The sequence below is a fragment of the Haliotis rufescens genome, unplaced genomic scaffold (genome assembly GCF_023055435.1).
Source record: "Haliotis rufescens isolate VD_foot unplaced genomic scaffold, xgHalRufe1.0.p SCAF_8, whole genome shotgun sequence".
Lineage (NCBI taxonomy): Eukaryota > Metazoa > Mollusca > Gastropoda > Lepetellida > Haliotidae > Haliotis > Haliotis rufescens.
In genome coordinates, this window is record NW_025964372.1 from 26407855 (window position 1) to 26422164 (window position 14310).

General features: G+C 42.6%; 1 protein-coding gene across 2 annotated transcripts; it reads right to left on the reverse strand.

The window, feature by feature from the left end:
• Nucleotides 1-1469: 1469 nt before the first annotated feature.
• Nucleotides 1470-11969, reverse strand: LOC124143454 (DBH-like monooxygenase protein 1). Of its 2 annotated transcripts, none has more exons than XM_046512430.2 (9): nucleotides 11960-11969; nucleotides 7147-7348; nucleotides 6614-6749; nucleotides 5574-5672; nucleotides 5265-5447; nucleotides 4743-4900; nucleotides 4027-4270; nucleotides 3465-3561; nucleotides 1470-2792 (listed from the first exon to the last, which is right to left on the reverse strand). In XM_046512430.2, exons 1-9 carry the CDS (start codon nucleotides 11965-11967, stop codon nucleotides 2237-2239), a joined length of 1683 nt encoding a protein of 560 aa, XP_046368386.2. In that variant the 5' UTR covers nucleotides 11968-11969; the 3' UTR covers nucleotides 1470-2236. The 2 variants fall into 2 exon arrangements, with proteins under 2 accessions (XP_046368386.2, XP_046368385.2); XM_046512429.2 differs by lacking the exon at nucleotides 11960-11969 and adding an exon at nucleotides 8760-8872.
• Between the last annotated feature and the right edge of the window lie 2341 nt (nucleotides 11970-14310).

Below are 14310 nucleotides of genomic sequence, written 5' to 3' on the forward strand. Positions count from 1 at the left end.
CTGATAACGAAGGTTAATGAAGATCCCAAGCAACAGGTAACAGAAAGGTGACAAAAAGGTCCCTTCAGTTAAACAGCTTAACGTGAATGTGCTCGCTATACGATTGGAAAGGGCTTTAAGCCACAGGCTGTTCGAGCTGCTTAGCAAAGGTAAGCAACCATTTCACCACAATAGGATTACCACCTGGGTCAAGGAAGACCTAGAATGTGGTTGACAAGTTGCAGGCTTTGTCATTCGTATATCTGTTTACAGATGCGTCTGGGGGGCCTGGTTTTGGGGCCAACCCACAGGTCTAAAGGTTCAGCGGCAGATGATTGGACCTGATATGACTCTACTGGAGCTGTTGCCCATGGCATAGGTCATTCAACATCGTGACAAGCATTCAGCAAACAATATGGTATGCTTCAACTGCGGCAATAAACCAGTGGTCGCAACAATCAACAAACCATGTTCCAAGACTGATACAGCTCCTTGCATGCTGAGTCCACTCAGCACCCTAATCCCGCATTGCCTCAGGTACAACATTTTGTTTAAGACAACGTATGTGTGTACCCATGTAACAAACCAATTTATTTTCTAATTTCTACTCGCGCAAAGGTTACCTACTTATCAGGTTTCGCGCTTGCGGTCACATACGTCATCACCCCTTTGTTTCCTCATCCAGCTGTTGGGCGGGCTTTCGCAATCCCCTATCCCTTACAAGTAAGTTTCCTTTTCCCCATAGCTCATCGCTACCCAAAGGAAAACCCCTCTCTCTGTTCTGCCGATAACCTTGACATGTTCCTCGTTTGTTTTTAAGAGCTATGACGTTTCGGGGTCGAACCGCTTGCTTTTTATACCTTTCGTGCATTTTCATCTTGTTCTATAACCATAAAACTGTTTAATACAAATCGTTTTGTTCAAAATGCATGGAAAAAATACACGAGTGTGTTTGGTCAGTCGTGTTCAGACTGAAGTCTGTTTCCTTTAGCCAAGGTAAAAAAAACTATTTACTAGCATACAAAGTGGATTTGGCATTTTTCCTTCATTAAAAGAATTCTAGAGCAGTGCATGATATATACGGGAGGTAAAAGAATCACGGAATAAGAGTGAGTTGGGTTTAACGCCGCATTTAACAGTATTCCAGTTATATCACGGCGTGTCAGCTTAATGTGGGAGGAAAGCCCGATGTGATACAGGTCTCAGACGTTTACCACTTCGGTGAAACACACGAGCAAGGATATGGTGCTGACAAACCTAGAAATATAATCGGGGCGAACCGGAATTCGTACCAACAATAGCAGGTTTCTGGCGTGCCCAAGGAATGCAACTCGCGGCGCCTTAGACGACTTGGCCACCCTTGCCCCCCACGCAATATGATTCAAATGAGCTAAACTTCTTCATTTCCTGTGCATAAAATAATTTGTTTATAAGGTCAACAATATGTACGTCCTCTATTCGCATAAATCAAAATCCGAAAAACACAGACGTGTTCATGAAACGTTTATTTCAAAGGACAATATTCGGACAGGGGCTCATTTTTTAAAGTAAGGAACGGCAAGGAATGGGTGGGTGAGTGATTCACACATTGCACCCATTAGTCGACTCGTACCCGGAGCACCCGTGAAGATTCCGGGGTAGTATCGGTCTTCAGCAACCCATGCTTGCCGTTATAAGGCGACTATGCTTGTCGTAAAAGGCGACTAACTGGATCGGGTGGTCAGGCTCGCTGACTTGGTTGATGTATATCATCGATCCCGATTGCGTGGATCGATGCTCACGATGTCAGTCACTGGATTGTCTGGTCCAGACTCGATTATTTTACAGACCGCCGTCATATAGCTTGAATATTGCTGAGTTCGGTTTAACCTCGAGGCTACCCAACCGCCCCGAACATGAACAAAGTAGTTATATGTTTTCGAAGTTGCCCCGAAAAATCATGGTCAATGCATCACGATATTGTATGCAATACGATTGATCATCGATGTATTCAAACCTGTGAAATAGTGACAATGATCATTTAGTTTGCTAATAGTAAAATTATATGGACTAACCAATTTTCAGATTAACGAATCAAAGTAAAAGAGTTATGTTATTTGCGTATTTGCTCATTTGCTATTCATATTATATAAATACATATATACATTGCTATTCATATTATATATATATACATATATATTTATATTATAAACTATTTGATAAAAAATATTGAAAACAAAACTTTTGAAGGATTAATGCGTCAGCACGTGTTTTGAATCTATGTCATGAGCAGTGCAACCATGATCAACAGCAAGGAAGCCATACTGGTTCCTGTGGCACCGGAAGTTGGGAAGCCAACGTCAGTCATTTTAAAATCGCACATCCTCAACTTGGCCAGGAACGCCAGAGCGGGTACTGAATCTAGCGAGAAATGTCTGATGAAGCCTGTGGCATCTCCTCCACGCATGCATGGATGTTGCATGTAGTCCAAGACCGCCATCTTGCATTCAGGTGTGCACATGTTGGAAGCGAGGTTGCAGTTGGTGGAGACTGCCTTGTAGAGTGCCTTCGACTGAGCATCGGTTTGAAATAGAAATTCCCAGACGTTGCAATTCCCCACGGTGATGCTCTCACTTCCACACATGTTGATGCCTTTCCACGACACGCAATTGCCATTCTTCAGAGCGTGCTCGGGATAATACCACAGGAACCCATAGCACATTTCATCAGATGTTGCATCGCCATAGAATACCCAGTTCTTCTTGTATGTCGACTGGAATGTGCAGGTGGTCACTAAGCTATCTCCGGGAAGAATTTGAACTGGTTCGTCAAAACTGTGGCGACAAAAGGTTTGAGCGTTAATGAAGACAATAAAGAGTATCACTTAATGATGATCGTTACATCCGAATTTTATTACACATTGGACCGCCTCCTTGCTCTCGTGGTAGCGCGGAAGGTCGGAGGTTCGATCCCCGGCCGCGTCATACCGAAAGACGTTAAAAAATGCTACTTGTTGTTACCCTGTCTGGCGCTAGGCATTTAGGGGCTAAAACAAGGACTGGTCGGCTCGGAGTCAGTATACTGTGTGTGAGTGGGGTATTCATGTTAAACTGTGGCATGATATGTCAGTGGGCGAGCACTTTAAAATCGGCATCAGTCCGGACTAGTACAAGCAGCCACACACACACACACATACACGTGCATGCACGTCGCTATATAAGTGCAATAATCTTGGACGCGACGTTAAATCCCATTTCACCCCATCTCACCTCACTGTGTTACACACTGACAAAAACAATTATCACAACTTGCTCGGCGGCTGTTTCTATATACCACTTCAAATTCGTCATATCTTTGATGGTTATATGACGGAAAATCTTTTATCTTAGAACAGCATTTCCTATCTACATCGTTATCCAACTGGGGACTTAACAATCATGACAATCGTATCAACAGTGAGTGAGTTAAACGCCCTAGCCCCAAATCTCCACATAACAAGTTCTTACTTGTAGTAGCGAGGGTTGTCATAGCTGAACTCTGAATCTTTGGTCAAATATCGGAGCCTTAGTCCATTTCGGATATGCTCTACGAATCCTGCTGTACCTGTAACGATGATCATACACACTGACTATTGACGCCAGTCTTCTAGTGACAAAAATATGACAAAGTTCACCACTAAAACTGCACAATATTAGCAATACTTTGTTTTGCCAAGAATTGAAAACGTTCATATTCGTCGTCTTCCTTAGCATTTTGAAATTTGAATTAAAGCCAGATTAAGTGGCATGCTCCATTTTAAAAACAAACAAAAAACAGACAACTTTTTGAGGTTCCAGAGAAGGTTATTATATAATTTGTTGAATTTTAATGCTAAACGCCACACACATCAAGGAAGATATGGAAAAGGTGTTTTTTATTCACATATTGTGATACCTTCAACAGCCATGGTTGACGGAATTGATATGTTTACCACATCAAGGTACTTAAACCACATCCACTTGGGTCTCAATTAACGGGAGGAAAATAACGAAAACCTTGTGAACCACAAGTATGCTTCACATTACTTACCCAAGTAATGCATATGGTTCGCGGCCATTGGGACATAGATGGGCTCTGTCATCAACCTTTGAGTGCAGTCAGATGTGCATTCCCCTCTGAAAGTGACCTCCGGTCGTCCAGGGGGTATTGCTAGATGCCACTGTCCGAGCGACATGATAGAGCCATTATTTGGTCTCAGTTTGGGAGTGTAAAAGAAGGTCATTCCTGAACTGTCCTTCCACCCACTCACTTCGTTCGGGTTGTTCCAGTGAAACTGAAAAAGGTAGAGTGGAAATGAAATTATCAGTGAACGAGAAAGTTGTTGCCAGGCTTGGAAAGAACTTGTGACGTGATGCGATGGGTTTGCAAAGCGTTTGGTTCCACAATTGTGGAGCTTACATAGCTCCACGTGGAAAATTATGTTTCTCTCCTGATTAATTAAATCCACCAGAACATACACGGAAACTCTCATTAATCTGAACGAACACAGATGAATGAACAATTTTTCGTATTAATGGAATGTGAGAATAGTCTATCCCATAGCATGTATGTAAAGGTTCCAAGCCGTGAGAATCTGATAGGTGGATTTAGACTGAAGCATGATACACACCATAATCCCGACGGGTATTCCACGTTAGAACAGGTTCCCACAAGAATGACTAATTTGTCTGCTCCAGACTGGTCCAGAATATTTGCAGCGTTAAACAAGTAACAAAAAATACGAAAGAAAAATTTGTCACTGGTACCTCAAGGGCAAACCGGGTAAATTTTGATTTTCCAAACAATAGTCCAAAGTTGTCGTTAAGACATTCTCCGGGAGACCCAACTGACCATCCTCCCAAAGCAACCGTGCATCCTCTCCCTGCACTCATGCCGCATTTGTATGGTGCGTTTGGAAGTGCCTCTGCAAAACAGAAATATGCATATCAATGTATACACTACACACTTTTTGATAGGGATTTCCAAATGTTCATACAATTTGTTTGCTTGCTTTTTGTTTAACGTCACACTCAGGATCAAACAACTTAGTCATTGATATTATGAGCAGCGCCCCACGCCTTCAGGGAATGATGACACTCTGTCAACCGCGTCAACGAACCTAACACCCATTGAAGCGGCTCTTACGGCCATTATCCTCACCCGGAATCGCCACACATCACAAAGGGAAATCGTAGAAAAGAAAATGTTTCTATCTTATGTTCTTTACATTTAACACTGGGGTGAAACCGTCAACAAACTGTTTTCAACTTAAGACTGTTTCAACGCACCTGACGTGTCTGGGCAACCGGAGACTACGATGTGATGCATGACGTTGTCGTTGTCGATGAGAGGCTTGCTTGCAATGTAGTGGTAGTCGCGGTCCCCGGGGACGTCGAATATCATGCAGATATAGGTGGTGTCCTCTGCCGGGACTTCCGTCTCAGGGAAGCGAATCGTGAAGTTCAGCACATCTGTAACGGCAGAGATGAATAAATTAGACAAGTTATTTTCTCTTCGTGTGTACACAGACTGACTGCAAACAGACATATGAAATAATTGAAAAGGATCATTAGTCATGAATTGATCAACAAACTTACCTGGCGAGTTGACTGCATCACATTCCAGTTCTGTCCCCTTGCACGACACCCAATCATTCTTAGTTGCGCACACGGCGGAGTTAAAGGGGTCACACACACCTGGAGTATATTATAATCACTTTGGTAACAAGGTCGTTCTCCACACATCGAGCTAGCTTTGTGTCAACGTGTACACATATGATATAAACGATTTTGTTGATACAGTTGCCGTCTATCAAATCGAATGCTTTGAGTCTTTAGTAAAACGTTTTTAAAATGACTTTATCCCCGTTATGTACTCCTGACAGGACACGGATGAATATTGATGATCATTATAACTTACAAGATGAACTACAAAAAAAACGAAAAAAAAACGCTTGTTCATGGTCAATGTGAAAATTAACCAAAATGCCGAATTGTCACATTTCGTAAAAGATTCAATCAGGCGTCTTATGAACCGCGAGGGTCCAGGTAAGAATAGGTCTTCGGCAACCCATGCTTTTCGTAAGAGGCGACTCTGCTAGTAAGAGGCGACTAACGGGATCGGGTGGTCAGGCTCGTTGACTCGGTTGATGCATGTCATCGTGTCCTAATTGCTTCGATCGATGCTCATGATTTCAATCACCGGACTGTTTGATTACACCCCAGAGTCGATTATTTATAGAGCGCCGTCATATAACTGGGATATTTCGGAGTTAAACAACAAACAAATCTTATTTGTTACTGGGCTCATTATCAGGGCTAACACGGGATTCGCATCAACGGCTAGCTGATCTTGGCACAGCTAAGGAACAACTTCAAAGACGACTGCGAACATAGTTCCATGCCAATGATAACAATCACGCAGTTAACAATTTTACTCCTCTGTAGGCAATATTCCAGTTGTATCAACGGAGACTTGTACATCATCTGGACCATCGATTGGATACTCAACGCTCCGATGAGCCTGACAACAAGTCCATATTTTAGTCGGCTCTTACAACAAGCATGAGTGAGTGGCACCTGGAGTCACCAATGTTATATTTAGTGGGATGAAAATATATCTTCTTTATGCTGCATACCTGGGTGTGTCATCTCGGTCGTCCTTGAGGGCACATTGTCACTGCCTGCAATCCACTCACAGTCTGGGTCACCCAACTCTTGACCGTTGGTCAGTCCGTCACCATCAGAGTCTAAACGGCACAAGGCTTGTGTCCACTTGATACATAGAATATAAATTATTATGAAAAAAATTAACAAACGGAAACTGGAAAGTTGCATTTTGCGACTGATGGTCACGAGATTATAAATATTTTGTTCAATAGTTTCAAAAATATACGACACTAGTTGCAAAATGTATTAAATTACATGTAATGTATTAAATTTATTAAATGTATTATTACTACAGAAAGGAATGGCCCTAAAAATAATTCTTTTTACAGCTGTCTTTATAGCAGGGCGTAGACACCCTTAATTTGTTGGTGCTGACGGGAGTTAACCTCTTTAGTCATTGGAGAAGGTGTACGCCCTCGGATCAGATATAAGAACCTCCATTCGAATCCCATCACAGGATATGGCAATTGTATAACAAATACATTATTTATCAAAAGTATACCGTGTGTCCGTGGGCAGCGAAGTCTTTGCCAAAGTCGTTTCGGCTTCCACCTCCAAGAGCGTTGATGTGGCCCAGACCATGCCAGTAGAAGTTGGCTCTGCAAGGATGTGGAACCCGCTCTCCATTTGGAAGGCGCTTCCGGTATTCGCCATACCCTGACACACCGCACGTCCCAAGAAGCAACAGGAGAATTGTCAGCGTCCTGGCAATAACATGAGTACTGTATGGTATTGGTCAAACAGGTACATAAATTGAGGACAAGCAATGTGTTTGTCAGTTAGTTAATAAAGTGAATGTTGTTATCACACTTTATGACAGATAATGACCAAATTAATTGTAGTGTTTGGGCTCTAGCGATACCTTGCACATCCAGACACACACATCACATAAAATTACGTTGTGAGTTAGTTTGGTATCGGATTACACTTTGAACCGTTTATAAAATGCACGAATATTCACGTTTAAGTTATCATCCAAAACTGGCTCCCACGGGAGATATCCCTTGGGTGAGATCAATTTGCAGACCATTGTAATGTCATTGGTTACCATGACGTCACAATCAAATGACATCACTAATGGCTCTGCTACTGAAGCTGTTAGCAGTACTTTTTACACTTAAGACACTGCTTATTACTGTCTACAAACTGAAAAAGTTGGAAGAATGATGTTGGTTGATAAAAGTGGAAAAAATCATCGGCAAGCCTCGGAGTTTTCCAACTTTTATCAACTCGTGTCGATTTTGAAAGAAGAGCAACACCAGTGCCAGAATGGCGTGCCAGCTTAAAAGCGGACTCCAAACTCTGATGCCTTTTTGATAGTGATTAATAAACACATGCTCATGATATAGTCGGAATCGTGTGTCTGCGTACCCCTTTCATGGTGAGCAAAATTGCAACCGATACAATTTGGTGAAAGGGTGTTTTACTGATCGGATTTTGGATCGACCCCATCTGGGATTCAAAAATCGACCTGCGGATCCTGACACGTGTACGTGTGTGAGTGAGTGTTGTTTTATGATAGAGTCAGAAATGCCACGGTTATGTACAATATATCAGAACAGTGAGTCACATGGCCTTAGATCACCTGGCCTTCAGTTTTAACCTCGGGGTAGACAATGAGGTAACGGAGTTTAGAAGTTGACATCCATAAATTCTCGTCCTCATTAATGTCAATATACATATTATTACAGTTATACACATCAGCCAGGATCCCGTTACCTTTAAAATTGACCGATGTCACGCAGCTGTATAACACATAATATGCAGTGTATCATAATGAGTGAGTGAGTGAGTGAGTTGGATTTAACGCCGCTTTTAAAAGTATTGCAGTCATATCACGGCGTGTCAGCTTAATGTGGCAGGAAAGCCCGAAGTGATGCAGGTCTCAGACGTTTACCGCTTCGGTGAAACCCACGAGCACGGGTATGGTGCTGACAAACGTAGAAACATAATCGGGGTGAACCGGGTTTCGAACCCACAATCATAGGTTTCTGGCGGCCCAAGGGAATTAACTCTGCACAGCGAATCGCGGCGCCTTAGACGACTGGGCCACCCGTGCCCCCTGTACCCCCTGTATCATAATGATCAAATTCAGGTGAATAGAGCTTCACTCACCCGACCATGGCTGCGCCAGACTAAGGAGGGAGACACACTAAACCAGTTTGTATATACACGGTACACACGGATCTCGTTACGTATACATGCAGCATTGTGAAATACGTTTCGTCAGGATCACGTGATGGAACTTACATGACACAGTTCGGTAAACACGCCCCTCCTGAACCTGAGGCTTATTTAACCGTGTTTGTCAGAGTGGTATTTCCAGCGGGGATTGTCCTTTAGTGTATGGGAAAATAAACAAGTATTGCTCAATACGGCCTTGGGAACGAGATCTCGGTACTATGTCTTATGATGTGTTCCCTTCAAAATGTGTTTTAGTTGAATCAAGCTGGGGACAAAATGATACTTGTACAAATACCCCCCCCCCCCCCCAGTGTGAAGAGAAGTTAACTTCGGCCTATATCTCAAATATCAATCACTGGTTTAGGACCATAATACAACTTTCCTCACGACAACTGAAATAGGGAAATTACAGGGTGTTATTTTCATAAACCAAAGTGTTTTCACAGCAAGAAACACCTTGTATTTTTGTGTGTAATTTAATTCCGACTCCAACAACTAGTTATTATCAATGAGGAGACATGGTAATCCTGCGTACCCTTGGCGTGCCGGGAAACTGTGGCGGAGGTTACACTCCCATCATCACTTCGGGTTTGACTGCAGTACTGTTTGGCGTTCAACAACACTCACTCATGATATTCCTTAAAGCCCTACCTGTGCGCATTTTCATAATCAAAGATCATGTTTTGTTATTTTGGCATAGATAAGCTGTCAGTTACACAAACGCGACAAGGCGACGACGTGACATTTTGATCAAACGCCGCTTTGTTGAGCTTTGTAATGTTGTTTGTTTTGGTTTTTTGAAAATAAGCAGTATTAAAATAATACAATGACATCCATGTTTGTGTTATTTGTATTACGTCCATAGCGTAATCGCAGGCATTAAACTGCTAATTAAACTTACCATCAGGCAATGGACGATTGCGTGACTGTCCGAACTGAACCGTGTATATGTGATACTCAGAACTTTAGCAAGACATTATGATTGTGCATGTACAGTGAGCGAGTTGGGCTTAACGCCGCTTTTAACAGTATTCCAGTTATATGACAGCGTGTCAGCTTAATGTGGGGGTATTGCAGGGGTATTACTGAAGTGATGCAGGTCTCAGACGTTTACCACTTCGGTGAAACCCACGAGCACGGGTACGGTGCTAACAAACCTAGAAACATTATCGAGGCGAACAGGGATTCGAACCCACAATCATAGGTTCCTGGCGTGCCCAAGGGGCGCAACTCTACACAGCGAATTGCAGCGTCTTAGACGACCTGGCCACCCGAGCGCCCTGTACGTTTACAAACATGTATATACCCAGTATAGGGAGGGGAGTATATAACACGTGCATGCATGTGTGTGGCTGCTTGTACTTGTCCCGACTAAATAATGCCCTCCTTTCAAGTGCTAGTCTACTGAAATACCACGCCGCTGTTTAACATGGATACCCAACTCAGACACAGTAAACTGACTCCGAGCCGACCAGTCCTTGTAATCTCCACTCGAAGCCGAACGCCAGGCAGGGAAACAACAAGCACCATCTTTAAGCGTATATTGGCATGAGGCGGACACATTATCCAACCACCAACCTTCCGTTCTCCGGATAGGTTTTCTATCCACTAGACCAAGGAGGGGGCCAATCGCAGTATATACTGGATCTTGTTTGTTACATCTACGTAACGCCTCCTGGAACAGGTTAGAAATAGTATTGCATGGGCCAAGAGGCAACTAGATCGGATCAGTAATTTGGGCTCGGTGGCGTGGTTTATTGAGTCATCGTGCCCCGAAGGCGTGTAACGTTGCTGATAATGTGAACCTCTACGTTTGTCAGATCCAGACTCGATTATTTACAGGTAGTCGTTATACGCCTGGGGACATCGCAGCGGTCAAGAGTGAACAAAATATAATATACGTTATATGATGTCCTAAATAAACAAGGAATATCTGTTTACAACGAAGTTTAAACCATGACTAAGAATTGATGTCAAATATCTCATTCAAACGTTATAACAAACACATGCTGCTCATGTGTACCTGTAGGACAGACCCGTGAAGATCCGGGGTAGAATAGGTCTTCAGCAACCCATGCTTGCTGTAAAAGGCGACTATGCTTGTCGTAAGAGGCGACTAACGGGATCGGGTGGTCAGGCTCGCTGACTTGGTTCACGCATGTCATCGATCCCAATTGCGTTGATCGATGCTCATAAGGTCAAACACTGGATCGTCTGGTCCAGACTCGATTATTTACAGACCGCCGTCATTAGCTAGGATATTGCTGATTGCGGCGTTAAACAACAAACAAACAAACATGTTAGACAGTGTTGTGTGACATTTTACTAATAACTGTAGTCCCAGTGCCTTAGAACTCTTTGTGTATTTAAGAACATAACGGTTTTTTTACGCTGATGGTTTAGAGCAGTCCTCTGGCAAATTATACACACAATTACGGGACATGATTAAAGCAGACTAAGACACACACACACGCACACACACACACACACATATATACATACATACATACATACATACATACATACATACATACATACATACATACATACATACATACATAAATATATATATATATATAAAGTTCTAACTCTCAGGCACATTATAGCAAAAGATAAAAACAAACTAGTGTAAAAAACCCAGCTTTTATTGGCGAGCGCATCCTTGTCGTACCACGTACTAGTTAATAAGTATGGCCTGATGATACTCGTACGTGGTACGAGTAGAAAGTCTAGTCAGGGTTCCACTCATTTGTGCCGCGTGGCTCTTTCAGCAGGACAAAGGGAAGATAGTGTCGCTTCAATGGTTACCGTACTACTAGAGACTCTACTTGTAAGTGTCCTAATGTATCGGTCAATAACAAATACAAGCACGCACGCACGCACGTACGCACGCACGCACGCACACTCAACACAAACAAACAAACACAAGCACACATATGCATTTATCTGACCCATGCCTGTCGTTTTCTGGTCTACAAGTGTGACGCTGAATACATTTGCTCAAGTGGTACATGTACTGTGGGAACAAGATATGGTTAGATTCATATGTAAGTTGATACAACGCAACTGTATAACTGATCATATCCAGTTTGTTATGTAGATCAAATTCAAGAGAATAAAATTGCACACACCCGATCATGACTTCGCTGTTCTAACGTATGCGATCATGAAACCTACCCATTGTGAAGTACGTCTCGTAAGGCTCATGTGTTGTAAACACATCCGTTACAATGCGTCACATTCCTCTTTACCTGAGTCTTAGTCACAGGTTGTCCTCGCCCCCCATGTGAATTCAAGTCTATCATTGCTCAATGCGACATTGGGAAGGAGATCTCCGTACAGGACTTTACATTTGTGTCTTCTTTTTCTTCCCGTAGGCAGTCAAATGTTTATTGTGAAAATAACACTCACACAATTACTCCTTCGTAACTGGAGATGATTGCAGATGTTTTAACAGATGCTTGCACAGTTTTTAACAGATGATTGGACCAGCATACCACCTATTAAGGAAATGCTCAAAATATATTGCGCTGGAGTGAGTGAGTGACTACTGTTTTTAAAGCCGCATCCGTGCAGCTATTTGTGGCAAATACATAGTTGGAAACTTCTGCTATTGCAACGTACCACCGTGGGGATGTCGTGTTTGAATTGATCCCCGTCAGCTTATATACTTGCCTTACGGCTTAATGAATCGGGTGGTCAGGCTCGGTGGGTTGACCGCCTCCGTGGTCTTGTGGTAGAACGTCCGCCCGGAGAGCGGAAGGTCCAGGGTTCGATCCCGGGCCGCGTCATACAAAAAGACGTTAAAAGATTGTACTTGTTGTTACCCTGTCTGGCGCTCGGCATTAAGGGGCTAAAACAAGGACTGGTCGGCTCGGAGTCAGTATACTGTGTCTGAGTGGGGTATTCATGTTAAACTGCGGCATGGTATCTCAGTGAGCTAGCACTATAAATCGGCATCAGTCCGGACTAGTACAAGCAGCCACACACACACATACACGTGCATGCACGTCGCTATATAAGTCCAATAATCTTGGACGCGACGTTAAACCCAATTTCACCTCACCTCACCTCGGTGACTTGGTTGATTGCGTGTCTTCGTTCTCAGATGACGTGTAAAGCTGCTCATACTATCAATTACTGGTTTTCTGGTCCAGACTCGATTATTAACAGACCGCCCTTATATAGTTCAGACATTGCAGGGTGAAACAACACACGATAACATTTCTGAATGCCTGTCAAACGTTGTATAGTACAACCAGTGACATGTATGTTGCGAACTTTGCAGAGGAAATATCAAAAACGCTTAAATATTGCGGCGTTAACGCCGGTCTTTCGTAGTGTATTGTACAAACGGAAGTTATAAGTCGGATAAACTGTCAACGATAAAAACATACTCGAACGTTCGTCCATATGAGTTTTTTTCTGTGTATAAAGGAATTCGAGAATAATGTCAACACTATGAAACTCTTACCAAACAACAGACGTTTTAATGAAGCAAAGAAAGATTTGACATCTTTCAGAGAGTGGCACAATTATTTTGAAGTAAGGAACAGCAGACAGTGGGTGAATGAGTGAGTATGTTTTTTACGCTGATTGATGCAATATTCAAGTAAAATCACGACAGGGGTCATTTGGCTTCACTCGTTGCACCCATGTTGCGAATAGAACCCGGAGCTTAGGCGTGAAAAGCCACCAGGCTACCCCACTGCCCCAAGCTTTAACAGGGATAAATCAAAGTGGATAAAAAAAAAATTAAATACCATTTGCGAGTATTTGTTTACAGAATTCTTTTGTTGATGCACATTTGCCACGTTGATCATATAATCCAGCTTCAATACTTCATGGGTTTGCACACAATACGATGACGATACTTACTGTGAAGAAAACCCGCGAAATAATGAAGCTAAAAATAATAAAACTATAATCATTTAGCAATATTAATGTTTTCAGATAATTCGGACTACGCCGTCTCTTGTAAAATCATCTGGAATAACGAATTTTCAGAGTAACGAATCAATGTTACAGAGTAATGTTATTTGTTTATTTGCCATTCATATAAAACAAATTCAAGTATTTTCTGAAACCCCCAGAATATCAAATGGACGGTCTCGAAACGGATGTTCCAAACTGTAAATTGTCCGGAATGTTGAATTACTGGACCAATTACAAGAACAGTACAATATTTAATACTGAATACATTCTAACTCATTGAAACATATTGTTGAAAACAACAACTTTTGAAGGATTGATACGTCAGCACGTGTTTTGAATCTATGCCATGAGCATTGCCAACATGATCAACAGCTAGGAAGCAATACTGGTTCCTGCCGCACCGGAAGTGGGAAAGCCAAAGTCATTTTTGTTCACATCGCACGTTCTCAGCTTGCCGAGGAACCCCAGTCCGGAGCTGGGCCCCGTTCCTCAAAGCGATCTTAGCACTTCGATGATCGTAAGCCTATGTTAGAGTATAGGACTTACG

Coding starts and splice junctions, on each gene's coding strand:
- LOC124143454 (XM_046512430.2), bottom strand. Junction 5,448..5,573: donor TGATGCAGTCAACTCGCCAG/GTAAGTTTGTTG, acceptor CTGCCGTTACAG/ATGTGCTGAACTTCACGATT. Junction 2,793..3,464: donor GACAACCCTCGCTACTACAA/GTAAGAACTTGT, acceptor TTGTCGCCACAG/TTTTGACGAACCAGTTCAAA.